The following is a 26,597-nucleotide window of genomic DNA, read 5'->3' as shown; positions in this document are numbered from 1 at the left end:
TTTTGACCCCTGTGACATTGATAGTAAGTCAAGGTCATTTTCGTTCTCAAATTTGATAGGCTCTTACCAACGAAGCTACCTGCCACATATTATGATTCTATACCTTCCAGTTTTTCAGAAGTTGTTGTTTTAAGTATTTGATACTTTAGACCCCTGTGACTTTGAAAGTAGGTCAAGGTCATTTTCATCTCAGACTTTGTTGTGCTCTTACCAAAGAAGCATTGACCCATATATCATGACTGTAGGCCTTTCCATTCTTCAGAAGAATTTGTTTAAAGGAAATGTTGACGGATGCCGGACGGACTGACGACAGACGCCGCACCACAGCATAAACTCACTAGCCCTTCGAGCAGGTGAGCTAAAAAGATCATAGAGTGATTTTTCTGAAATTTCACATGTAGGTTACCCCTGGATCCTCAGTTGTCCTGATTCAATTTGGTGACTGATGACAAGAACAAGATAGTTATAATAAATTCTTATTGGATTTTGATTCCCATTTCTTAGAAAGTAATGGCTAGACCTTTCCACAAGTAATAACATGGCCATTATAAGCCTATGGAGCAGAAGTTGCCTGTATGATTTTAGCTAGTGACAACTGAAACTACTTCAATACTATAATTATTGTGTAAAAATGCAGTTTATATAGATAAAAACATATAAAGTTTAACATACCCAAAATCATATTTATTTTCACCTGGTTTTGCTTGAAACCAATAATATGAACATGTGAAGCAGTTTTTTAGATGCCCATCAGAAGTATCACTGTGTTCGCCATAACTGGAAATTAATAATATCAGCCTGCAAAGTCTATAAACTCTTCATAGGTAACATATTCAGATCACTGAAAAAGTTATAATAGATGCCTCTTTATCAACTACAACCCTTTTCACTTTCTTGCACATTAGGTTTGTTGACGGATAGTCATTAAATTTAATATTCAAAAATCACTCTGTAATAGTTAGTCTAGCTGCCATTCTTATCTTTCTTTAATGTGTGATCAATTGTGGCAATTTGTTCTCCTTTTTGTTGTTCTTTTCTCAGCTTCATCTGCTTTTTAATTCTCATTTCCTCTGACTTCTTATAGTTTCTTTCTTTTCTTTGCATCTTCAACATTGTTGCGTTCCTCAATTCTTCCCTAATTTCTTCTGCTCTTTTTCTGTCTAAATTAGCATAGAATTCAATAGCTTTCTTCATATCCACTTCGTCAGGAATTTGTACAAATCTAATATTGATACCTTGTACGAAGAATTGTTCAAAACTTGAGACCTTCCCCTTATAGTTCCTAAAGCTGACATCAGTCATTGTCACATTCATGTAAGCATCCACATGTTCCACAAATCCAGAAACTGTACTTTCATTTCTTAGTTCCACGGTCGTTACTTTTCCTTCAACTGCTTTAAGCAAACAAATAAGAGAATTTCTTATCTTAAACCTTTCCCTGTCCGAAGCCATATTTGGACAAACAGAGTGTAAGCAGCAGTAAAATCCCAGCTATAATCTGTGGACAAGTTTAAGTCTAACAGAAAGTAAACACTGTGCACGATCAGTCGCTTACGCGTTTAAAAACAAATTAAAATATCATATTAAAGAAAATGTCAATTACAATGATACTCTTTCAATTCAATTCGTGACTTTCAATTTTAAAAATGAGTTTAATTTTATCTGATTTGCTGAATATTTAATACAACTTACCAAAAAAGAAATATTTTTATTTGCTATCATCTAAGCGGTCCCATAGCGGGAAATTGAAGTTAGACTGTTATGATTCTGCTGCTGGAGATCTATAGACGTCCTGTGAAGATGCCTCGACTCTATTGATTGAACAGTTTTGCAGAATTTTAGAGATGACACTAGGCCCAGCTACGATGTTTCATGCGTGTCAGGAATATCTACTTCTTGGAAAATTCGACAAATGTTTGAGTGAACTTCATAAACTTGCAGATTTTCAACTGACTTCTCTTGGCACGTGGAATGTTGATAATAACAAAATTGTTTCTACATTTCTACTGGTATTTAACTTACATTTTATGATAGTTGTTATTAGTACCACACGAATCAGACGCTAGATATAGCATTTATACAGTCAAATTCATTTTTGATGGGGTCTACCTGGCATGTACATCAATATGTGGGTCGTTAATTCGCCCTAAATCCTATTCCCACCACAGATCGTTGACCTGACACATCATGTGCAACCCACCCACAAGTTGTATTCATTACCTGTTTGCTAGAAGAATTCACTATGTGAAATTGATATACTCCCAAAATAGCAATTAAATAAACTAAAAAATAAAACACATGTACATATAAAGCATTTTTTTCTGATCTATAAACTTCCCAATAAGACAGCGTAGTAATTAGGTAACATGCCTGTGTAACAAAAGAGGAATGCAAAAGCCATTCAGGGCCTGTATTCATGAAACTGTTCTCATGCTCAAGCATGGATTTTGTGCTCATATATGCAACTTCAGTGTAATAATTGGAGGGTATGCTTGCTTGATCAACTGAGTTACATGGGCCCAAGTCCCTGGTGTTACATTATGTTTATCTGGAGCATTATATATTATATTGATGTTTTGATCATCAAGACTTGATTTTATATGTTGTAGGATATTGAAAAGAATTGTGGAGTACTTGAAGAAGGTCTTATTAAATCTACGGAAAAATCTTTCATATCGTTACTCAACAAAATCGGAAGTAAGATGAACACAGGACATGCAATTGTATTTTTTATATTTTTTATATATTCTTTTTATAAAAAAAGTAAACTGAAATGTCTACTTACTTGTAACATACAAATCATATACATGTATTGGTAATATTTACATAAAACATAACATGATGTGTCCTATAGCTACTTGCATGTATTTTTATGCATAAATTTCTTATACAGTAATGATAATCTTTACCTGTTTACCTGTATAAAGGAGGATGACAACATGTGTGGTGAACAGATACAGACCCAATATAACTGTATACTACTTTTTGTGTCAGACCAAATATAATGGTATAATACTTTTTGTGTCAGACCCAATATAACTGTATAATACTTTTTGTGTCAGACCCAATATAACTGTATAATACTTTTTGTGTCAGACCCAATATAACTGGATAATACATTTTGTGTCAGACCCAATATAACTAGAATACTTTTTGTGTCGGACCCAATATAACTGTATAATACTTTTTGTGTTGCAGGTCTTCCAGTTGACAGTAGTAGTTTGTCATTAGAGATCACGGTCCTTAATAACTACCTGTTGCTCCAGTCTCTCAGGTGTGCAGGACATCCAACAGGCGTGGTAGACAGCTGTGGAAACCATGTACACAGAACTTTGCTTAGAGGTAGGTAGAAGTGGTACTGTGAATGAAATGGAAATGTTCAGGAAAAACCAACCTTGAGTCATTTGATTTGGTAAATTGCCCATACCTAAGAGTTAACTATAAAATAATAATTGAGTGCCTAACTTGTAATTTATTTATTTTCAGTTATAAAACATATTGGATCAGACGAAGACAGTGATTCTACATGTACACTGAAGACTGATAATGAGTCCTTGTTTGACATCATATTCAGGAGACACACTTTATCTGGTATGACATAACTATGACATAACTGCTGTTTGTGTCTATATTGAAGTCTTTTCTGATAGTTGAAGTTCAAGATAAAAATTTATTTAAAATCAGGATTCTTTTTCATAAAGTACATGTGATGTAGATAGACCAGAAGTAAACTGTTGAAATGATGAGACAGTCTATTGTATACCAGTGATCCATGAATATCCTCACCATTTTATACACACTGGACAGAGAGAGCATACGTCAGCAAATTATATCTATTCAAACAACAGCTGTATTAACGGTTTCATTTGACCCTTGACATATAGCATTTTCCGATGTCCAGTAACAGTTTTCCTTGAAAATTCTGGGTCAATGCACGTTTCATATTGACACTTCTTTTCAAACTCTTGAGCAATTTTGGGGAATACAAAAAACCTACTCTCAAGGGTCCACTGATCTGAAAGTCCTTGTAGACTCATTCTTACACATCTTTTGTTGTTCCTCTAGAATCGCCTGTGAACTTAACATGCATTGTGTCGCTGTTTTGTATCTGGTCTGTCCTGATGAGAGTGACTGGTGACATCTCCAAGGCAATGTCTTGCCTTTCATCTTGTCCTCTGTATTTTCTGGACTCTGTGGAGGTCGGTATATTTACCTGGTAATATTTTCTTTCAAGTACACCTTTATATTATTCGTCTACCATAAACATAAAATGTCTTTCTGACTAATTATATTGTTTAAAGGATGTTTTACTTTTTATCCCAACATGTCAGTATAATTGGTGAAACTTGATAACATTTGTTTAAAAATGGGATTTGGGACATTTCCTGTTATTAGTATATTTCTTTTTTATTTAAATGTGAATCAAAAACTTTTGAGTTAGCAGAACATTATGATCAGTAAGATCAGATTCGGTATGTAAACCTGAAACACTTTTTATTTTAAGACACAACTGGCTATTGTTTCTAGAAATAAGCATTGCAGTAAGAAGCCCACAATGATATACAGTATATAGTACAGACAATCCTAAGATAAACACTGCCTTTTATCTCACCACTTTTATCAAGTTTGACAATATTAGTTGTATGTAATGTAAATGTTATCAGGCAGACCAGAGCAGAGGATTGTTTGAAATCCCATTCAGTCTAATGTTGACATCAAAGACAGCTTGTGGCACAGACTCTGAAACATCTCAAGCTGATAAAGTGCGTCTCCTGCGTGGAATGTTCATGTTCTGTATACCAGACAAGCGAGAACAAAGTAAACTTGACCTACAGGAAGTGATTGGGACACACTTGCACCCTTATACCAAATATATGTTAGGTAAGTGACTTGAATGACACCCTTATACCAAATATATGTTAGGTAAGTGACTTGAATGACACCTGTATACCAAATATATGTTAGGTAAGTGACTTGAATGACACCTGTATACCAAATATATGTTAGGTAAGTGACTTGAATGACACCTTTACCAAATATATGTTAGGTAAGTGAATTGAATGACACCTGTATACCAAATATATGTTAGGTAAGTGATTTGAATGACACCTGTATACCAAATATATGTTAGGTAAGTGAATTGAATGACACTTTTACCAAATATATGTTAGGTAAGTGACTTACATGACACCTTTATACGAAATATATTTTAGGTAAGTGACTTCAATGACACCTGTATACCAAATATATGTTAGGTAAGTGACTTGAATGACACCTGTATACCAAATATATGTAAGGTAAGTGAATTGAATGAAACCTGTATACCAAATATATGTAAGGTAAGTGAATTGAATGACGCCGTTACCAAATATAGTATAGGTAGGTGAATTGAATGACACCTTTACTAAATATATGTTAGGTAAGTGAATTGAATGACACCTTTACCAAATATATTTAAGGTAAGTTAATTGAATGACACCTTTACTAAATATATGTTAGGTAAGTGAATTGAATGACACCTTTACCAAATATAGTATAGGTAAGTGAATTGAATGACACCTTTACCAAATATATTTTAGGTAAGTGAATTGAATGACACCTTTACCAAATATGTGTTAGGTAAGTGACTTGAATGACACCTTTATACCAATTATATATTTTAGGTAAGTGACTACAATGACACCCTTTTACAAAATATATGTTAGGTAAGTGACTTGAATGACACCTTTTTTACCGTCATACAAAATATATGTTAAATGTTTCGGGCACACTGGCACCTGTAAGTTTTTATAGACAACCCGTCACTTGTGTATCTGTATGTTAACCAACCTAACATAGTTTCATGAAAATGTATTGAGTCCTAATTTTGCAGGGTGGGAAAAAACCAGAATGAGACTCCTGATAAAATGTAATTATATTTAACCGCTACAATGAACATATTAATTTCAGTACCTGGGTATATGTACATACCGTATTTGACCTAGTATGCCTATAAGAGCACATGTCCTAAGAAGGGTGCACCCCACTCTTTTTGTGAAAACAAATAGAAACTATCAGGGTACTTGATCGCGACCAGTTATCTTTAAAAAAAAATCCGAGAAATTTGTAAGTATTTTGAAAAATATGTGTGTTATCAAACTGAAAGTTCACTTAATAATTCCTAAATGCATCATCTATGTACCATAGCAAAAAGCACAAATAAAGACACTTGGTTTTAGGTTGTTTCAGCCACATGAGAGGACCAATTATGAAATAGGGATGGACCTAGTGGTCTGTTGTTGGTTTACGGCGAGTCTTGACAAATACTTTCAAGGCTTGCTTTATCATTTGTCGGTCTGTCCTGAAATGTTACGTAGAAATATAGACAAACTATTTTTTCTGCATGAATGAATAGACTCCATAATTGTACAATAGTCATCAAAATTCAGCTTCATCATTGCACGGAGGAATGAAAACACATGACGACTGAATAAGCATCTGACAAAGAATACTGATTGTGTATCACAGTAATTAAAACTTAACAAATTAAATAACCCTTAGTTGTGTTAAACAAACTTAGATATCATACCTAACAGCACATTATAAGGAAATATCAATACCCATGCATTGTGTTTGTCTTTTTATATAGCTTGCCTGGAGTATGAGAGCGGCCAGTATCTTGATGCCATTATGCTGTGTAGTCAAGCTTCAAACACATCAGTAGACAGTGTAAAACTAAGGGCTCTTCATTCTAGCCTTTTAGGGGCTTGCTTCTCCAAATTGGTTTGTATTTATATGCCCCTCACTTAATGAAATTGGGGGGGGGGGGGGGGGGATAACATTTTCATGAACTGTTCAACTGATTTAGTTTAAAGTTACAAGATAATGTGTTGACATCAGTTCTAAACCTGATTTGAATTAGGTAGAGGTCCAACTTGCCAATTCTTGAAATTAAAAGCTTGTGTATCACAAACCTCTCTACAGATTCATTTCAATTTATATTTTTTCCATAGTAAGGTAACATCAAGTTTTACACCTGATTAGATTTTGGTTGTAATCAGTCGAGGCTTCAAAGATCAAATGTGACATTTTATCTCTTGAGGGATATATACCATAATTTCATAAATAAATGTACTACTTATATCACAGATATGCCTGAAATAGTTAAATGAGACCCTGGGTAAATAAATTGTACCCACTGTTCACTTCCTAAATGATTCAGATTTACTTTAAAATATAGAAATGCTGTATATTGAAATAGTTTATATTGTATAGTTACTACTGTTCACAGGATTGTTAATTATACTTAGTTCGGAATTGGAAAAAAATATGTGCAAAAATAAGGCTTACACAATGAATATTTTAATATACATGATATAGATCAAACATATGAATAAGATAGTTCAGGCATCATAATAGTGATGTAATGAAATTGTAATTATGACATTATGAAAATAAAATAAACAGGTATATTGTCAGATGTTTATAATTAAGAACCAACTTTGTTGTTAAGGGTGAAACTCAATACATGTAAACAGATTAGATTTTGAACCACAGAGTTATAGATCAGTAAAATAATATCAGCTATATAGTATAATTGTGATCAGTTTGAGGATTTGTGACCCATTACTCTATTGCTGTAGGGTAAACATCACTGTGCTATAGAGAAGTACAAGGAGGCTCTCACCTTGGATTTCACCTATCTTTGGCCTCTGTACAGTCTGTCCCTGGAGTACCAGAGTCTCGGTCTACACGACCCTGAGCTGGAGTCCCTCAATCTCCTCATCACTGTAAGTTTGTCTCCTCGCTCACCTCGTTAAAAAAACATGTATCAGATTCTTCTATCTTCTTTCATCCTACGCCTTTATACAATACCAAGGACTGGAACTGTTTATGCTTCAACCAACCCTTATTTTTCCCTGTACATCTTTTAAAATTGTTCATCCACAAAGCAAATGCTGTCCTATCATTTCTTTCTAATAAACTCTCACTGAATGCAATTTCATATATAAAATTATTTTATTAACCAATATCAAGTATGATTAAATAATTGATTGTCATTTGTATACAGACACATTTATTTAAATGACAATACATGTAAAAAATGAAAGTATTACATATTTTGAAGGCTTTAGAAAGTGAGCAGCGGAAAGAAAGACCATCTCTGCTGCATCAGTGTCTATGTCCCGGTCATCAGCAGATCACACTCCTTCAGGCCCAGTATAGACTGGCTGAGCGCTGTCTACAGCTCCACAAGTAAGTGTGACCAGACCCAGTATAGACTGGCTGAGCGCTGTCTACAGCTCCACAAGTAAGTGTGACCAGGCCCAGTAAAGACTGTCTGAGTGATGTCTACAGCTCCACAAGTAAGTGTGACCAGGCCCAGTAAAGACTGTCTGAGTGATGTCTACAGCTCCACAAGTAAGTGTGACCAGGCCAAGTATAGACTGGCTCAGCGCTGTCTACAGCTCCACAAGTAAGTGTGACCAGGCCCAGTATATACTGTCTGAGTGCTGTCTTCAGCTCCACAAGTTAGTGTGACCAGGCCCAGTATATACTGGCTGAGCGCTGTCTACAGCTCCACAAGTTAGAGTGACCAGACCCAGTATATACTGACTGAGCGCTGTCTACAGCTCCACAAGTAAGGGTGACCAGGCCAAGTATAGACTGGCTCAGCGCTGTCTACATCTCCACAAGTAAGTGTGACCAGGCCCAATATAAACTGGCTGAGCGCTGTGTACAGCTCCACAAGTAAGTGTGACCAGGCCCAGTATAGACTGGCTGAGCCCTGTCTACAGCTCCACAAGTAAGTGTGACCAGGCCCAGTATATACTGGCTGAGTGCTGTCTACAGCTCCACAAGTTAGTGTGACCAGGCCCAGTATAGACTGGCTGAGCGCTGTCTACAGCTCCACAAGTTAGTGTGACCAGACCCAGTATATACTGACTGAGCGCTGTCTACAGCTCCACAAATATGTGTTGACAGCTAATGAACCGTCTGGATGTAGATCGCCCTAAGACACTGAAGGTTGCCAAAGAATTGATTGACAATTATTCTGTATTATTATCTGTTAAATTGTTGTGCTGTATGTGAACACCTTAACTGACTCAACTTTACACTAACTGTTTGATTGAAGAAGTATGTATCAATGTATGTAAATGTAAGACCACAAAAAAAAGTATCCACTGATGTTTCCTGCTATAGTTGTTCCAGTCTCTTATTGGTGGACCAGTACCATCATTGACAGTCTCTATACAACCTTAACAGGTTTACAATATGATTTGAAGTAAAGGTATCCAACACAAAGTAGGCAGTTAATTTCAGTAAATCTTGTAACGCCTCAATACTACCTGGTAATCTTCTTTTATTCATGAAAATAGCTAGTGAAATAGTTTGTAGTAGGAGAGTAATTTCACCAGCTACTGGCTACAGATGAAATCCCAGATATCACATAGTTCAGTACTTTGAACATTGACTGGTTTTCAGATTTGATGCAGCCTATCAGAGATACCTTGATGTACTGAGTTGCTTGCACCACGTCGAAAATTTTAAGGTAAGGGGAAGTTTAGAAATCAAATTGCTAATTAAGGTTATGATGTGACTAAAATTATCTACAATTTGCTAGAAAATCGCAGTGTAGTAATAAATTCCTGCAGCTTAATCATCAAAGTTGTTAGATACAACATACCTGATCAGACAAATGTTTTTCTGTGATTTAATGTGTGACTTTATTGGTACAGACTGGAGGCAGCAGTGAGGTGAGACTCCCCTCAGTACTACAGATGTATCAGGAAGCTGAGTACTCCTTACTCCGGGCCAAGCAGTACACTGATTGTGTCCTTGTCTGTGATAAAGTACTGTCGTGTGATGCTCCATCTCAAGGTCTCTCTGGTTACCATAGTGACCAATCACAAGACCAGTCAATTTTAAGTTCACAGACTTGTAGTCATGGTGCCCAGTCCCTAAATGTACCATCAGTTGTGTCTGGGTCACAACAGAGGAAGAGGCTAAGGTCGCATAGTGGAGAGTTATCTGCCACTATTGCCAAAGAGGACACCAGGAGTATGTTGTATAAAGCAGATGCTCTAATACATATGGGACAGTTAGACAGTGCTACCAACTGTCTGGAGAGGTAAGGGTCACATGCAGGATTTCCTGTCATTATAATCAATATTTAAAAAATAATGTCGCAAGTAATAATTGTATGTTGGGGTAAGATGGTTGAAACTATGAGAAAACTATTAACAGACTATATTTAGGTAATATTTATTGATGTTTCAATAACTTGGCATTAAGCAGATTCTAATGAAAATCTACAAAAGACTGAAAAATGCAAATACAAAAAAATGCCAGCAGAACACCAACTTCCGTCAGTGAGATGAAACCTGCATGAGTGGAATCATGTAGGCGAAAAACCCGTCAACCAACCAAATACAAAATACACTTTTTGATGACTTAACTTTTTTAATAAAGTGGTCATTATTATTATTTTACATTGTCACTTCATAACAGAGGACTACATTATATGTCCTTGATCAGGCTTCCAACAAGACTTATGTATCCTTACCATATCAGAAGTTACTTTCCCCCTGTAATACACGTTGCTGTTGTTGTTTCCCTGTTTAAGGTCATTAAAACCCCTGTCAACCTTGTCTGTAATACATGTTGCTGTTGTTGTTTTACTGTTTCAGGTCATTAGAACCCCTGTCAACCTTGTCTGTAATACATGTTGCTGTTGTTGTTTTCCTGTTTCAGGTCATTAGAACCCCTGTCAACCTTGTCTGTAATACATGTTGCTGTTGTTGTTTTCCTGTTTCAGGTCATTAGAACCCCTGTCATCCTTGTCTGTAATACATGTTGCTGTTGTTGTTTTACTGTTTCAGGTCATTAGAACCCCTGTCAACCTTGTCTGTAATACACGTTGCTGTTGTTGTTTTCCTGTTTCAGGTCATTAGAACCCCTGTCAACCTTGTCTGTAATACATGTTGCTGTTGTTGTTTTCCTGTTTCAGGTCATTAGAACCCCTGTCAACCTTGTCTGTAATACATGTTGCTGTTGTTGTTTTCCTGTTTCAGGTCATTAGAACCCCTGTCAACCTTGTCTGTAATACATGTTGCTGTTGTTGTTTTCCTGTTTCAGGTCATTAGAACCCCTGTCAACCTTGTCTGTAATACATGTTGCTGTTGTTGTTTTCCTGTTTCAGGTCATTAGAACCCCTGTCAACCTTGTCTGTAATACATGTTGCTGTTGTTGTTTTCCTGTTTCAGGTCATTAGAACCCCTGTCAACCTTGTCTGTAATACATGTTGCTGTTGTTGTTTTCCTGTTTCAGGTCATTAGAACCCCTGTCAACCTTGTCTGTAATACATGTTGCTGTTGTTGTTTTCCTGTTTCAGGTCATTAGAACCGCTGTCAACCTTGCCTGTAATACATGATGCTGTTGTTGTTTTCCTGTTTCAGGTCATTAGAACCCCTGTCATCCTTGGCTGTTATACATGTTGCTGTTGTTGTTTTCCTGTTTCAGGTCATTAGAGCCGCTGTCAACCTTGTCTGTAATACATGTTGCTGTTGTTGTTTCCCTAATTCAGGTCATTAGAACCCCTGTCAACCTTGTCTGTAATACATGTTGCTGTTGTTGTTTCTCTGTTTCAGGTCATTAGAACCCCTGTCACCCTTGCCTGTAATACATGTTGCTGTTGTTGTTTCCCTGATTCAGGTCATTAGAACCCCTGTCATCCTTGGCTGTAATACATGTTTCTGTTGTTGTTTTCCTGTTTCAGGTCATTAGAACCCCTGTCATCCTTAACCATAGACAGTAATACTCTGTCCTCACAGGATACTGATGCTGGCTCACAACCTTATAGCAAAAGAAAAAGAATCGACTCGGATGGCACTGCAGTCCCCTGTCGCTCTTCACCCCACAGTGGAGGCTGTCCATTGCTGTCTATCAGACATACAGCTGCCCAGGTTTACAACCATTTAGGGGTAGCCAAGTCACGGTGTCAAAATTATAAAGATGCCTTACACTACATCAGACTCAGCCTTCAACTTTATCCCTGTAAGTCAGATGATAGTATATGTGTTATTCTATAATGTAAATTGCATCTCTGTTTCCTCCTCTCTCCTTGAATACAAGAATACTAGACCAGCATATATATTTCTAGTCTTAAGATATAGCACCATAGAATCTTCATTCCTGTGTGATGTTGACAGAAAATTTCAACCAAAGGATAAGATTTTTAGCCCACCATCACCTGATGATGGTGGGCTATTTAAATCACCCTTCGTCCGTGGTTCGTCCGTTGTCCATCCTTAAACAATTCTTGTTATCGCTATTTCTCAGAAAGTCCAGGAGGGATCTTTCTCAAATTTGATATGAAGAATCCCCTTGGTCTGTAGTTGTGCATGTTAACTTTTGAGACTGATCAGGTTAACAAAATGGCCGACAGACAGCCATCTTGGATTTTGACACTGAATGTTTGCTATCGTTTTTTCTCATGAAGTTTCGGAGGGATCTTATTCAATTTTGATACGTAGGTTCCCCTTGGTCTGTAGTTGTGCATGTTTACTTTGGAGAGTGATCATAAAAACAAGATGACCACAGGAAGTACTAATGAGATCTTTCTGATATTGTAGTGATTAAATCTATTTCTCTTAACATTTAAAGAACTGTACTAGTAAATACATGAAACAGTGCATTTACTGTTTACATGGCTTGATCAAACAGATAAAAGAAAAGAAGAGAAATGATCAAACTGACATAAACCAATGAGATGGTACAATGGTGAAAGCCAAGATCCTTCTGGGATCTCTTATTTTAAATTGAGCACAAGACTTTGCCAAGTGCTAAACTTCAAAAATCTTATTCTGAGGGTTCAGATTTTTCGTCTGCATCACACAAGAGTAGTTGATTATACTATTTTCTCACACTCATTCCTACCATTAAAGATAAATTTTAGGTCATTAGATGAATGAATAATTTTAAATGGTCATTAAATAAATTTTAATGGTGAACCCAATGCACTGTGTCATCAGCAAAATTGATGATGTGACCCTGGTTACACTGCACGAAGTGATGATGAGGTTTTCAGAATACCTGGTAATAGCGGTTGTGAGCTGTCTTTTCCTAGGAAGGTAAATACAGGTTTATCAATGAAATTTGCGATATTACAGCAATTGCTTTGCCAGATATGGATAATTATATTTGTAACTTGGACTTTGGTTTGCTACATTTTTTACAATAAGAGATTAGATATGATACCATATTCTCTCGTACCTGTGGTCATCCCTTGTAGGAAACGTGTCACATTGGGGTGTAGGATATCTTGATCACCATGATCTTCATATTGTGAAAAAAAAATTACAAAAAAAAGAAAGTATGTCACATTTTATAGTGATATCTCATTATAGCTGAGAGGCTAGCAAGGAAAGCATTCTTTATTTTGTGTATGAAGTACATGTACGTGTAAGTTCTATCCTTGAGTGTATGATTTCCATAATCCCCACACCTACATATACTAGACTATTAGTCCCCTATGGAACTTGTTCTACGACATACATGATTGTACTAATTGACAACTCTCAACTATTATTACTGCAATATTAAATAAAAGTGGTGACTGGTTAAATTGCTCTAGTAATAGAAAGAAATGCAAGGATTTTTTTTATGCCAAGTAATTTTAATGTTGGTTTCTTTTACTCTATTTTAAGATAATGACACTGTAATGTACAACCTGACCGCTGTACTGCGGTCGCTACAGAGGCAGCGTGAGGGTGTGACCAACTGGACCAAGTACAGGCGACTAGGTGCTGGGTCAGACAGCTTACAGCTGGCCAATGTCCTCAGGAGGAAGAAACAACAGCTCAGGTTAGTTTGTTATTCATACTAAACAATGTTGTAGATATAAAATCTTGCCTTCCTGTCTGACCCTCTTATTGCCCACTTTCTCATAGGGAAGACACATTTTTATTTTCTCATACCAACTTTATGATGTGTCCAAGCTAGAGAGTTTTCAGACTGACCTGTTAGTGATGTTTTTGTACTCTTCAGTAAAGATTAACAAAGAGATGCTGACAACTGCATAAAAAGCCCAAATATATTTTTAAACGGAGCCGCAATGCAAAGATGTGCAATGCCAACTTTGCAAGATAGAACATGCTTTTAAGTACATATTTATTTTTTTATTCTGCCCGATGTTGTTCATAAAAGTATGTTAATTGAGGTAACATGTATTTCCTGTTTGTGGTTGAAGGCTTGAAATAGGTGATTGAACTATCGGGCTAATATGTAATACGTTTTGAAAGTATGTTTGCTGAAGATACACTGTAGTTATTATCATATATTATTTCATTAACAAATAGACCAACTAACCGGTTACTTGATCGGAAGATTTTTCAAGTGACTGAAGACTGAAATTTGTCCAGTTTACAATCCTAACTAATGATTTATTTATAACTTATACAGTTCCTGTATACACGGATTGTTAGTTTAACAATGGAAAAAGATAGATGGATAAGAATGGCATTAGTTTACTATAACACCAGGGCCCTGCTGGCAAGTCATTTCTTCTGTATAGAATCATCCACAGATAAATAGATAAGAGACATATATATTCATGTTGATAATGTCCTTATAACAGTATCACAAGGGGAAATCAGAAAAAGGAATTTCACAAGATGTCTAGAGGCTGATTCAGATGTTAAATCATGATTCAAATTAAAACAAAATGATGGATGTAACCATTGGCTTCACAAAATTGTTAACAGTTTAACGAGTCGTTTAGTACTAGTCCGACTTATATAAATATATCAGCTGATAAGTGGGGTGAAGGGAGATAACTCTGTTGATTCTAGCAGGAAAAAGCAAAGCTGTACAAAGTGATCTAAATTGTTGATGGCAATATATGAACCATTAAAAAATGTGATGTTTTTAAGGTGTCATGCAGTGAAGTTTTTAATTGTTGTCTTATGAAATACCAGAAGCCTGCATAGGTGTCAATCTCTGAAACCTCCATTGAGGCAGATCCCATTCATTCCACTTTTCCAATGAGTGAAAAAGTGTGTGAAACATGACTATAACTTCTTTGCTCAATTTATCTTTCCCATTGTACATGTATGTATCAAAAAAACTCCAAAAAGCATTCATTTTGTAGCAGTGGTGAATTTTGTAGATAAACATCAACAAACACTGTGAGAGTTCTTCACGATTTATTGTGCGTAGTTCCCATTCCTTAGACATAAATGATTAAACCCTGCAATCATATAATAATTACATTTCAGATATATGTATGGGATCTACAACTCATTCATAACGCACATATACATGTAGCACACTGAATTTACAAGAAGTTATCTTGAAATGTTACATGTAAGATTATAGTTCTATAAGTTATAAAAGTTATATTACATCTAGATTTACATTATATTTACTGATATTTATACACATGTAATATTGAACATATGATGTAAATCTTATCTTAGCTCAGTATTTATTGGTACGGAGGTTACTTAATAAATATACAAAGAGTACAATAAAATACATTCATCAATACATTACTATAAGTTTAAAATAGAAAACTGTACCTATTTGTGGAACAGGGCCATTTGAAGTCGTACGGAATTATCCGAGGTTATTACGTGTACTCGTAATTTCTGTATGACAAAGAAACACGTATATATAAAATACAAGTAAAATGACGCAGTATATATATACCGACAGCTAATAACGAATCAAGAATTAACTAGTATGATCGTATCTATCAATTTGACAATATATTCAGACTCACCTGTTATGATCATTAAACACACCCTGCAGTAACTAGGAGATCATTTGACCACAGAATTTAGATTTTGAGTTTGTGTGAGTTTGGACTTGAATGAGGGAGTTTTGAGGGAGATTGGTAAATTTTGGTCAAAATGAGGGAGTCTCCCTCCTAATGAGGGGGTTTGAGAGCTATGAGTAGGTCATAAAGCTTATTATTCATTACATTCAAACTATATGATTGAAGTAACAGTATCTCTTAATGACTTTATCAAGTTGATACATGATATGATGTCACGCGTAGTGTTGGAATTGGTAAAGATTTTCATCATCATTGATTGGTTATTTTTGGTTTGTAACAACTGATCAATTTCTGATTAATTATATCGGCTGATTTACATTTTACTAGGCGGCTTTAGATTGATTTTTGTTGTACATGCAATAGCTGGCTCAAACGAGCACTTCGTTATTCACCTACAAAAAAATGATGAAATTCTGTGAATGAATTCATATTTATGATGTGTAAAATCACATATTTTTACTGCAATAAAAATCTTAAACAAGAAGTGAAAATTCTTCCAAGTCCTCATCATGAATTGATTACAGAAAAACAGGGTGAGGAAGTGCTGCTGTATATGTTTAATAAGGAGAGGTGCAGGGAGTAGAGCCAACGCGTTCGTTGTTACCTGGGTGGATCTGAGGGTCCTTTATCCTTCCTGAAGAAGCCCACCAAAGGGCGAAACCGGTCGACAGATACTTAATAAATTGAAGCAACCTATCCTCATGCTGTTGTGATTGTTACCTTCTACTGTTTAATAAGGATATGTGTTAAGTATAAAGTCATTATTCAATACTGGTAGTGGAATGCAGGCACTGAAACTGATGATAGTTTCTAATACTGGATGTCTAGAAGTCAAAACAAGAGTAAATGTATTGATTGTTATGCTGAATAATCAGTTTTCATTGAGGCGTGTCACAGTTAGTGTTCTATTTCCTACTGATGTGACGTCAGTGAGATTGATTTTTTTGGAAGATTAGCATTACCACATATTTACATGCCTGGCTAACCATCACTTAACCAGTTTGACTACTTAGGATTTCGTCATATATGAAACACTTACTGTAAAGGTTCCTAAGTTTTGAAAGTCCCAAACCTGTGTCCCGGATATAATGAGATTTACTTTCCTGGCTTTAGTACCAACATCTGTGATTAATAGCTGACTGGCTAGTGGATGTCAGAACCTAGTGATATCTACCGTACTGGTAAGTGTTATCAGAACCTAGTGATATCTATCGTACTGGTAAGTGTTATCAGAACCTAGTGATATCTACCGTACTGGTTGGTTTGTTATCAGAACCTAGTGATATCTACCATACTGCAGGTTGGTATGTTATCAGAACCTAGTGATATCTACCGTACTGGTTGGTGGGTTATCAGAACCTAGTGATATCTACCGTACTGAATGGTGTGTTATCAGGACCTAGTGATATCTGCCGTACTGGTTGGTGTGTTATCAGAACCTAGTGATTTCTACCATACTGGTTGGTGTGTTATCAGAACCTAGTGATATCTACCGTACTGAATGGTGTGTTGTCAGAACCTAGTGATATCTACCGTACTGGTTGGTGTGTTATCAGAATCTTAAGACATCTACCAGTTTCCTTATCATGGCATTACATTTCATGTCCCATCACTACAACCTAATAAGCATGCTGTCTGTAGAATTTCACGGGTGGGAGTGCCCTGTGACATGTAGTGATGTACAACACTCCCATTACATGTCCAGATAACAGGTATTTGGACAGGTCTAACCTCCCCAGTAATTAACATGTACACAGGGGCGGGGATGACTGCCTCAGGGGAAGTGTTATTATTTTTCCTGTCATCATGTCAGATTGCTAGCGACTGTCATAGTCTGACTCAACAGGAGATCATAATTACCTATCAGTGTATTGACCTCCTATACCGACAGGTGCTTGTTCTCATTAACACAAGGATGCATGAATCCTCCCTTGGACCATGACCTTATATGACCAACTTTATATTGATACCTTGATCCATCATGATGCAATATACTTTATCATACATTTCTGAACATTATTTGATTAAATTTCTTATATGTGTGTAATACGATTGACCAGTGTGTTACATACTTCCTAAGTAAACAATACACGGGTCCATATCCTTAACATCAAAATCATTGTTAGAGGTCAAAGCAAAGATCAAATTGTTTCCATGTTTATGCAGATCAGAACAGCTGAACTGCTTAACATTATTTTATGGATCTCCATAAATTTCAGTATTATCATAAAACACAATGTGCCATATCAGACACATCTCATAAATTTAAAGCTATTCTTCCAGCTGAGCATTTGATCTTGCAGGTAACTTGATAAGTACAAACACTATGAATGTATGAAGTTTTCTGTAACATTGACCTTGGCCACACAGAACTGTGTATAATATGCAACATGCATGTACCTGTAAGGCCTAATACACAAATCTATCAAGTTTTAACAAGTGCTCAACAATTCAAATGTTAAGGCAGGACACACTTTACAGCAACTTGACTTTTGACCTTTTGCTGTGACCCTGACCTTAAGGGAATGTACAGATCTTAAATGGTACTCAACATAGAGAGTTCTGTCATATAAAGCTATACGCAGTTCATTAGGTAGTATCCTTATTATCACTGCAATGATTGGACCATTGACCTATTGCTGTGACCTTGAACTTGAATTGGCATACTGGGTTAAAGGGCTGTCAACTTTGTTCAAATGGTTGACCATAAAATAAGTTAACGTCACAGGATGAAATCTGTCCAATGGCTTGTTAAGACCATGAAATAGCGAGCCATGATATTTCATGTAGATTGGAAATCTGTCCAATGCCTTGTACATGTTAAGGCCATGAAATAGAGAGACATGATATTTCATGTATATTGGAAATCTGTCCAATGGCTTGTTAAGGCCATGAAATAGGGAGCCATGATATTTCATGTAGATTGGAAATCTGTCCAATGCCTTGTACATGTTAAGGCCATGAAATAGAGAGACATGATATTTCATGTATATTGGAAATCTGTCCAATGGCTTGTTAAGGCCATGAAATAGGGAGCCATGATATTTCATGTAGATTGGAAATCTGTCCAATGGCTTGTACATGTTAAGGACATGAAATAGCGAGCCATGATGTTTCATGTAGATTGGAAATCTGTCCAATGGCTTGTTAAGACCATGAGATAGAGAGACATGATATTTCATGTAGATTGGAAATCTGTCCAATGCCTTGTACATGTTAAGGCCATGAAATAGAGAGACATGATATTTCATGTAGGTTAGAAATCTGTCAAATGGCTTGTTAAGACCATGAAATAGCGAGCCATGATATTTCATGTAGATTGGAAATCTGTCAAATGGCTTGTACATGTTAAGGCCATGAAATAGAGAGACATGATATTTCATGTAGGTTAGAAATCTGTCCAATGGCTTGTTAAGACCATGAAATAGCGAGCCATGATATTTCATGTAGGTTAGAAATCTGTCCAATGGCTTGTTAAGACCATTAAATAGCGAGACATGATATTTCATGTAGATTGGAAATCTGTCCAATGGCTTGTTAAGACCATGAGATAGAGAGACATGATATTTCATGTAGATTGGAAATCTGTCCAATGGCTTGTACATGTTAAGGACATGAAATAGCGAGCCATGATGTTTCATGTAGATTGGAAATCTGTCCAATGGCTTGTACATGTTAAGGCCATGAAATAGGGAGCCATGATATTTCATGTAGATTGGAAATCTGTCAAATGGCTTGTACATGTTAAGGCCATGAAATAGCGATCCATGATGTTTCATGTAGATTGGAAATCTGTCCAATGGCTTGTACATGTTAAGGCCATGAAATAGCGAGCCATGATATTTCATGTAGATTGGAAATCTGTCCAATGGCTTGTACATGTTAAGGCCATGAAATAGGGAGCCATGATATTTCATGTAGATTGGAAATCTGTCAAATGGCTTGTACATGTTAAGGCCATGAAATAGCGATCCATGATGTTTCATGTAGATTGGAAATCTGTCCAATGGCTTGTTAAGGCCATGAAATAGGGAGCCATGATATTTCATGTAGATTGGAAATCTGTCCAATGCCTTGTACATGTTAAGGCCATGAAATAGAGAGACATGATATTTCATGTAGGTTAGAAATCTGTCAAATGGCTTGTTAAGACCATGAAATAGCTATAGAGAGACATGATATTTCATGTAGATTGGAAATCTGTCCAATGGCTTGTTAAGACCATGAAATAGAGAGACATGATATTTCATGTAGGTTAGAAATCTGTCCAATGGCTTGTTAAGGGCCTGAAATAGCGAGCCATGATGTTTCATGTAGATTGGAAATCTGTCCAATGGCTTGTCAAGACCATGGAATAAAGAGCTGTGGTATTTATCCATGTAGATTGCCGAGGTATTAAAGGACTATTATATTCATTTAAGTTAATTTTTATCCTACAATTGGGACCATGGTCTGATTAGCAATGCCAGTGTCCTGCATACTGTAAAAGCAAATCAAAATTAGCACCTGTTAAATTACTAATGATATTGCCTGCATTAACAGATGAGCAGTTTAAAATTTTTAATCCCTATGATGTCAAAAGTACACAGTTATAATTAAAGCATAACTAAAACAACTCTTATTGTCTAAGCTATATTCTTCCCAACTACAGATGCATTTACAATTAAGGCATGTTTAATGAAACTTTATATATAACATCATCCTACTTATGTGATAAACCATTTCATGAAGTGTAAAGGTCACTATTGTACGTATCAAAAGTCGCCGCACTCTTTTTTTTTATAATTTTGTTTGTGAGAGAGGTTACACTTCCGAGTTGTTAAGTTACATACATGTACTTGATAATTTTAAACAGGAAACTGCTCACTCACTGATAGTGGGGACATCGTGTGGCTCTGAGAAACACCAATTTATGACCATATTAACAAGAGACATTATCTTTTCCACTGCCTGGCCCTTTATACAGGAAAACAGTATTTATTTATATGAGTATCTACACAGACCGGTTGTTTTAGGTTTGATAAGGTTTTCTTATAATTAACAACATGTCATGTCTGGTTGCTGGTCATTCCTTATTGAGTAATTAATACATCGGATGTTGTTTTATCAGTCATGATGTTTATAAATTGTCAGAGGTCATGGGATCGTGCAGGATCCTGTTCAGCATGTGAATGTTCTAGAGGGATGACCCATCATCACGCAAACACAAAATGATATCTTATCTGAAGGAAATTATATAGATGAATTTTATGTGATATAGGTTACAATAACATTTTTTATATTCAGAACTTTCACATGAAACTCACAATTTTATATTTATTTTCACTATTTTGACTTTGAGATATGGTATAAAAAAAATACTTCTGATTTTCAATTCGTTAACTAGAAAAAAATATTAAGGGTATTACGGTGCGGTTTCTTGTTGTCAATGAAAAATGGATAAAAACAATTTGGAGTGAATGTTTTACATCTATAAGGTAATGATACCCTTATTGCATTTCTATATATAATGCCCCCCTGGTACAAAATACCAATGTTTGGTTAAGGTGAGGTCTGCCTATTTTTGTTATATATCAAGGGGTTCGGTTTAGGTGAGGTATGCCTATGAGTGTTATGTCAAGATTTTTGGTTTAGGTGAGGCATGCTTATAACTTGTATCAGGGTGTGTGATTTTTGTGGGTCTGCCTATTACTANGCGTCAACTTTTTACTTTAAACAACTTCTCCTCAGTAACCAAAAGGGCTAGGGTAATGATATTTGGCGNTGGGTCTGCCTATTACTGTTATATCAGGGTGTGTGATATTTGTGGGCCTGCCTATTACTGTTATATCAGGGTGTATGATATAGGTGGGCCTGCCTAAGACTGTTATATCAGGGTGTGTGATATTTGTGGGTCTGCCTATTACTGTTATATCAGGGTGTGTGATATAGGTGGGCCTGCCTATGACTGTTATATCTGGGTGTGTGATATAGGTGAGCCTGCCTATATAACTGTTATATCTGTGTGTGCGATTTTGGTGAGCCTGCCTATATAACTGTTATATTTGGGTGTGTGATATAGGTGAGCCTGCCTATATAACTGTTATATCCGGGTGTGTGATATAGGTGAGCCTGTCTATATAACTGTTATATCTGGGTGTGTGATATAGGTGAGCCTGCCTATATAACTGTTATATCTGGGTGTGTGATATAGATATAGGCCAGCCTGCCTTTATAACTGTTATATATTGGTGTGTGATAAAGGTGACCCTGCCTATATAACTGTTATATTCTGGTGTGTGATATAGGTGAGCATGCCTATATAACTGTTATATCCTGGTGTGTGATATAGGTGAGCATGCCTTTATAACTGTTATATTTGGGTGTGTGATATAGGTGAGCCTGCCTATATAACTGTTATATCTGGGTGTGTGATATAGGTGAGCCTGCCTATATAACTGTTATATCTGGGTGTGTGATATAGGTGAGCCTGCCTATATAACTGTTATATCTGGGTGTGTGATATAGGTGAGCCTGCCTATATAACTGTTATATCTGGGTGTGTGATATAGATATAGGTGAGCCTGCCTTTATAACTGTTATATCTGGGTGTGTGATATTGGTGAGCCTGCCTATGACTAATATGAAGGTGTTTGATACGTCTGAGCTTTGCCTGCTGCTGTTGTATCAAGGTTTTTGTTATAGTCTTTGCCCTAACTGTTGAAGCTACTGTGTTCAGGACCAGGGTATTTTTGTGGTAAAATGAGACCAACCTAAGGCTGCTTTATACAAACTATCTGGTACTAGTCCTATGTGTGTGAGAATGTCAGTGGTTTGTTTGGTATGTCAGACCTATGACCGAGACTAATCCCACACATCTATCAATCCATCATCATTGCATGTCAATGAAGTTTATTGTTGGACAACAAGGTAATGTGAATCAGTCCTGGCATACTGCACCATTACTACAGTATATATCTTACAAGTATACAGGGAAGGAGGGCTTTCATTGTGATGACAGGTATACAGGGAAGGAGGGCTTTCATTGTGATGACAGGTATACAGGGAAGGAGGGCTTTCATTGTGATGACAGGTATACAGGGAAGGAGGGCTTTCATTGTGATGACAGGTATACAGGGAAGGAGGGCTTTCATTGTGATGACAGGTATACAGGGAAGGAGGGCTTTCATTGTGATGACAGGTATACAGGGAAGGAGGGCTTTCATTGTGATGACAGGTATACAGGGAAGGAGGGCTTTCATTGTGATGACAGGTATACAGGGAAGGAGGGCTTTCATTGTGATGACAGGTATACAGGGAAGGAGGGCTTTCATTGTGATAACAGGTATACAGGGAAGGAGGGCTTTCATTGTGATAATAGGTATACAGGGAAGGAGGGCTTTCATTGTGATAATAGGTATACAGGGAAGGAGGGCTTTCATTGTGATAATAGGTATACAGGGAAGGAGGGCTTTCATTGTGATAACAGGTATACAGGGAAGGAGGGCTTTCATTGTGATAATAGGTATACAGGGAAGGAGGGCTTTCATTGTGATAATAGGTATACAGGGAAGGAGGGCTTTCATTGTGATAATAGGTATACAGGGAAGGAGGGCTTTCATTGTGATAATAGGTATACAGGGAAGGAGGGCTTTCATTGTGATAATAGGTATACAGGGAAGGAGGGCTTTCATTGTGATAATAGGTATACAGGGAAGGAGGGCTTTCATTGTGATAATAGGTATACAGGGAAGGAGGGCTTTCATTGTGATAATAGGTATACAGGGAAGGAGGGCTTTCATTGTGATAATAGGTATACAGGGAAGGAGGGCTTTCATTGTGATAATAGGTATACAGGGAAGGAGGGCTTTCATTGTGATAATAGGTATACAGGGAAGGAGGGCTTTCATTGTGATAATAGGTATACAGGGAAGGAGGGCTTTCATTGTGATAATAGGTATACAGGGAAGGAGGGCTTTCATTGTGATAATAGGTATACAGGGAAGGAGGGCTTTCATTGTGATAATAGGTATACAGGGAAGGAGGGCTTTCATTGTGATAATAGGTATACAGGGAAGGAGGGCTTTCATTGTGATAATAGGTATACAGGGAAGGAGGGCTTTCATTGTGATAATAGGTATACAGGGAAGGAGGGCTTTCATTGTGATAATAGGTATACAGGGAAGGAGGGCTTTCATTGTGATAATAGGTATACAGGGAAGGAGGGCTTTCATTGTGATAATAGGTATACAGGGAAGGAGGGCTTTCATTGTGATAATAGGTATACAGGGAAGGAGGGCTTTCATTGTGATAATAGGTATACAGGGAAGGAGGGCTTTCATTGTGATAATAGGTATACAGGGAAGGAGGGCTTTCATTGTGATAATAGGTATACAGGGAAGGAGGGCTTTCATTGTGATAATAGGTATACAGGGAAGGAGGGCTTTCATTGTGATAATAGGTATACAGGGAAGGAGGGCTTTCATTGTGATAATAGGTATACAGGGAAGGAGGGCTTTCATTGTGATAATAGGTATACAGGGAAGGAGGGCTTTCATTGTGATAATAGGTATACAGGGAAGGAGGGCTTTCATTGTGATAATAGGTATACAGGGAAGGAGGGCTTTCATTGTGATAATAGGTATACAGGGAAGGAGGGCTTTCATTGTGATAATAGGTATACAGGGAAGGAGGGCTTTCATTGTGATAATAGGTATACAGGGAAGGAGGGCTTTCATTGTGATAATAGGTATACAGGGAAGGAGGGCTTTCATTGTGATAATAGGTATACAGGGAAGGAGGGCTTTCATTGTGATAATAGGTATACAGGGAAGGAGGGCTTTCATTGTGATAATAGGTATACAGGGAAGGAGGGCTTTCATTGTGATAATAGGTATACAGGGAAGGAGGGCTTTCATTGTGATAATAGGTATACAGGGAAGGAGGGCTTTCATTGTGATAATAGGTATACAGGGAAGGAGGGCTTTCATTGTGATAATAGGTATACAGGGAAGGAGGGCTTTCATTGTGATAATAGGTATACAGGGAAGGAGGGCTTTCATTGTGATAATAGGTATACAGGGAAGGAGGGCTTTCATTGTGATAATAGGTATACAGGGAAGGAGGGCTTTCATTGTGATAATAGGTATACAGGGAAGGAGGGCTTTCATTGTGATGACAGGTATACAGGGAAGGAGGGCTTTCATTGTGATAATAGGTATACAGGGAAGGAGGACTAACATTGTGATTACAGGTATACAGGAAAGGAGGACTTTCATTGTGATTACAGGTATACAGGGAAGGAGGACTCTCATTGGGATTAAAGGTATACAGGGAAGGAGGACTTTCATTGTGATTACAGGTATACAGGGAAGGAGGGCTTTCATTGTAATTACAGGTATACAGGGAAGGAGGGCTTTCATTGTGATGACAGGCCTAGTATACAGGGAAGGTTGGTTTTTATTGTGATGTCAGGTATACAGGGAAGGAGGACTTTCTTTGTGATTACAGGTATACAGGAAAGACAGGCTTTCATTGTGATTACAGGTATACAGGGAAGAAGGACTTTCATTGTGATGACAGGTATACAGTGAAGGAGGGCTTTCATTGTGATGACAGGTATACCGGGCCGAAGTTTTTTTGTTAAGAATACATGTATACAGGGAAGATGGGCTTTCATTGTGATGACAGGTATACTGGGCAGGAGGGCTTTCATTGAGATGACAGGTATACAGGGAAGAAGGACTTTCATTGTGATTACAGGTATACCGGGCCGAAGGGTTTTTGTTAAGAATACATGTATACAGGGAAGGAGGGCTTTCATTGTGATGACAGGTATACAGGAAAGGTAGGCTTTCATTGTGATGACAGGTATACAGGAAAGGTGGGTTTTCATTGTGATGACAGGTATACAGGAAAGGTGGGTTTTCATTGTGATGACAGGTATACAGGAAAGGTGGGTTTTCATTGTGATGACAGGTATACAGGAAAGGTAGGCTTTCATTGTGATGACAGGTATACCGGGCAGGAGGGCTTTCATTGTGATGACAGGTATACAGGAAAGGTAGGCTTTCATTGTGATGACAGGTATACAGGAAAGGTGGGTTTTCATTGTGATGACAGGTATACAGGAAAGGTGGGCTTTCATTGTGATGACAGGTATACAGGGAAGGAGGACTTTCATTGTGATTACAGGTATACAGGGAAGGAGGACTTTCATTGTGATTACAGGTATAAAGGGAGGAGGGCTCTCATTGTGATAACAGGTATACAGGGCAGGAAGGCTTGTTGCTACAGTACTAGTATCTGTTAGTGATAAGAGATATTTTTCCCATTCCAGTAATTTCTTCTTTGTCTCTGTCTCTCCTGTCACAACTCTCATTAGCTCACCTGGCACGAAGTGCCAAGTGAGCTTATGCCTCCGTCCGTCGGTCTGTCCGTTCGTCGTCCGTCCGTCGTCCGGCGTCAATATTTTACTTTAAACGGCTTCTTCTTAATAACCGAAAGGCCTAGGGTGATGATATCTGGCCAGAAGCAAACTGGGATGAAGGGCTACCAAGTTTGTTCAAATAAATGACCTTCATCTATTTTCAAGGTCACAGGGGTCAAATATGTTAAAAACTTTAAACAACTTCTTCATAACCAAACTGCCCAGGGAGATGATATTTGGTCAGTAGTATGCTAGGGTGAAGGGCTACCAAGTTTGTTCAAATGAATGACCTTCAATTATATTCAAGGTCACAGGGGTCAATTGTCTTAAAAAACCTTTAAATAACTTCTTCTGAATAACCAAAATGCC

The 26,597-nt window shown here is 37.1% G+C and overlaps 2 protein-coding genes and 1 long non-coding RNA gene across 5 annotated transcripts in view; 1 reads left to right on the top strand and 2 right to left on the bottom strand.

Annotated features, from left to right (window-relative positions):
• Positions 1-654: 654 nt before the first annotated feature.
• Positions 655-1,561, bottom strand: LOC110449848 (U7 snRNA-associated Sm-like protein LSm10). The gene has a single exon (XM_021496974.1). It carries the CDS (start codon positions 1,450-1,452, stop codon positions 964-966), a length of 489 nt encoding a protein of 162 aa, XP_021352649.1. The 5' UTR covers positions 1,453-1,561; the 3' UTR covers positions 655-963.
• Positions 1,562-1,732: 171 nt separating this feature from the next.
• LOC110449835 overlaps positions 1,733-26,597 on the top strand; it is a 45,315-nt gene continuing 20,450 nt past the window's right edge. Inside the window, exons 1-13 of one of the 3 annotated variants that reach the window (XM_021496963.1) lie at positions 1,733-2,009; positions 2,610-2,697; positions 3,199-3,342; positions 3,487-3,591; positions 4,066-4,199; positions 4,665-4,881; positions 6,629-6,762; positions 7,623-7,769; positions 8,108-8,235; positions 9,466-9,532; positions 9,720-10,111; positions 11,759-12,036; positions 13,689-13,845. In XM_021496963.1, the coding sequence (XP_021352638.1) occupies positions 1,845-2,009; positions 2,610-2,697; positions 3,199-3,342; positions 3,487-3,591; positions 4,066-4,199; positions 4,665-4,881; positions 6,629-6,762; positions 7,623-7,769; positions 8,108-8,235; positions 9,466-9,532; positions 9,720-10,111; positions 11,759-12,036; positions 13,689-13,845 (2,156 nt within the window). In that variant the 5' untranslated portion in view covers positions 1,733-1,844. The other 2 variants (XM_021496965.1, XM_021496964.1) reach the window with 2 other exon arrangements.
• The window catches only part of LOC110449836, a 17,723-nt gene continuing 6,274 nt past the window's right edge, over positions 15,149-26,597 (bottom strand). Inside the window, exons 3-4 of the long non-coding RNA XR_002462906.1 lie at positions 15,561-15,629; positions 15,149-15,229 (exon numbers count right to left, since the gene is read on the bottom strand). This is a non-coding gene — a long non-coding RNA (uncharacterized LOC110449836). The remainder of the gene's footprint in view (positions 15,230-15,560; positions 15,630-26,597) is intronic.

This window comes from Mizuhopecten yessoensis, unplaced genomic scaffold (genome assembly GCF_002113885.1).
Source record: "Mizuhopecten yessoensis strain PY_sf001 unplaced genomic scaffold, ASM211388v2 scaffold4823, whole genome shotgun sequence".
Lineage (NCBI taxonomy): Eukaryota > Metazoa > Mollusca > Bivalvia > Pectinida > Pectinidae > Mizuhopecten > Mizuhopecten yessoensis.
Note: the sequence above shows the minus strand (reverse complement) of the source record. Positions and strands in the feature narration are given on the sequence as shown.

Excerpts from the sequence above, each read along its gene's own strand:
- LOC110449848 (XM_021496974.1), bottom strand. The coding sequence starts at position 1,452 with ATGGCTTCGGACAGGGAAAGGTTTAAGATAAGAAATTCTCTTATTTGT.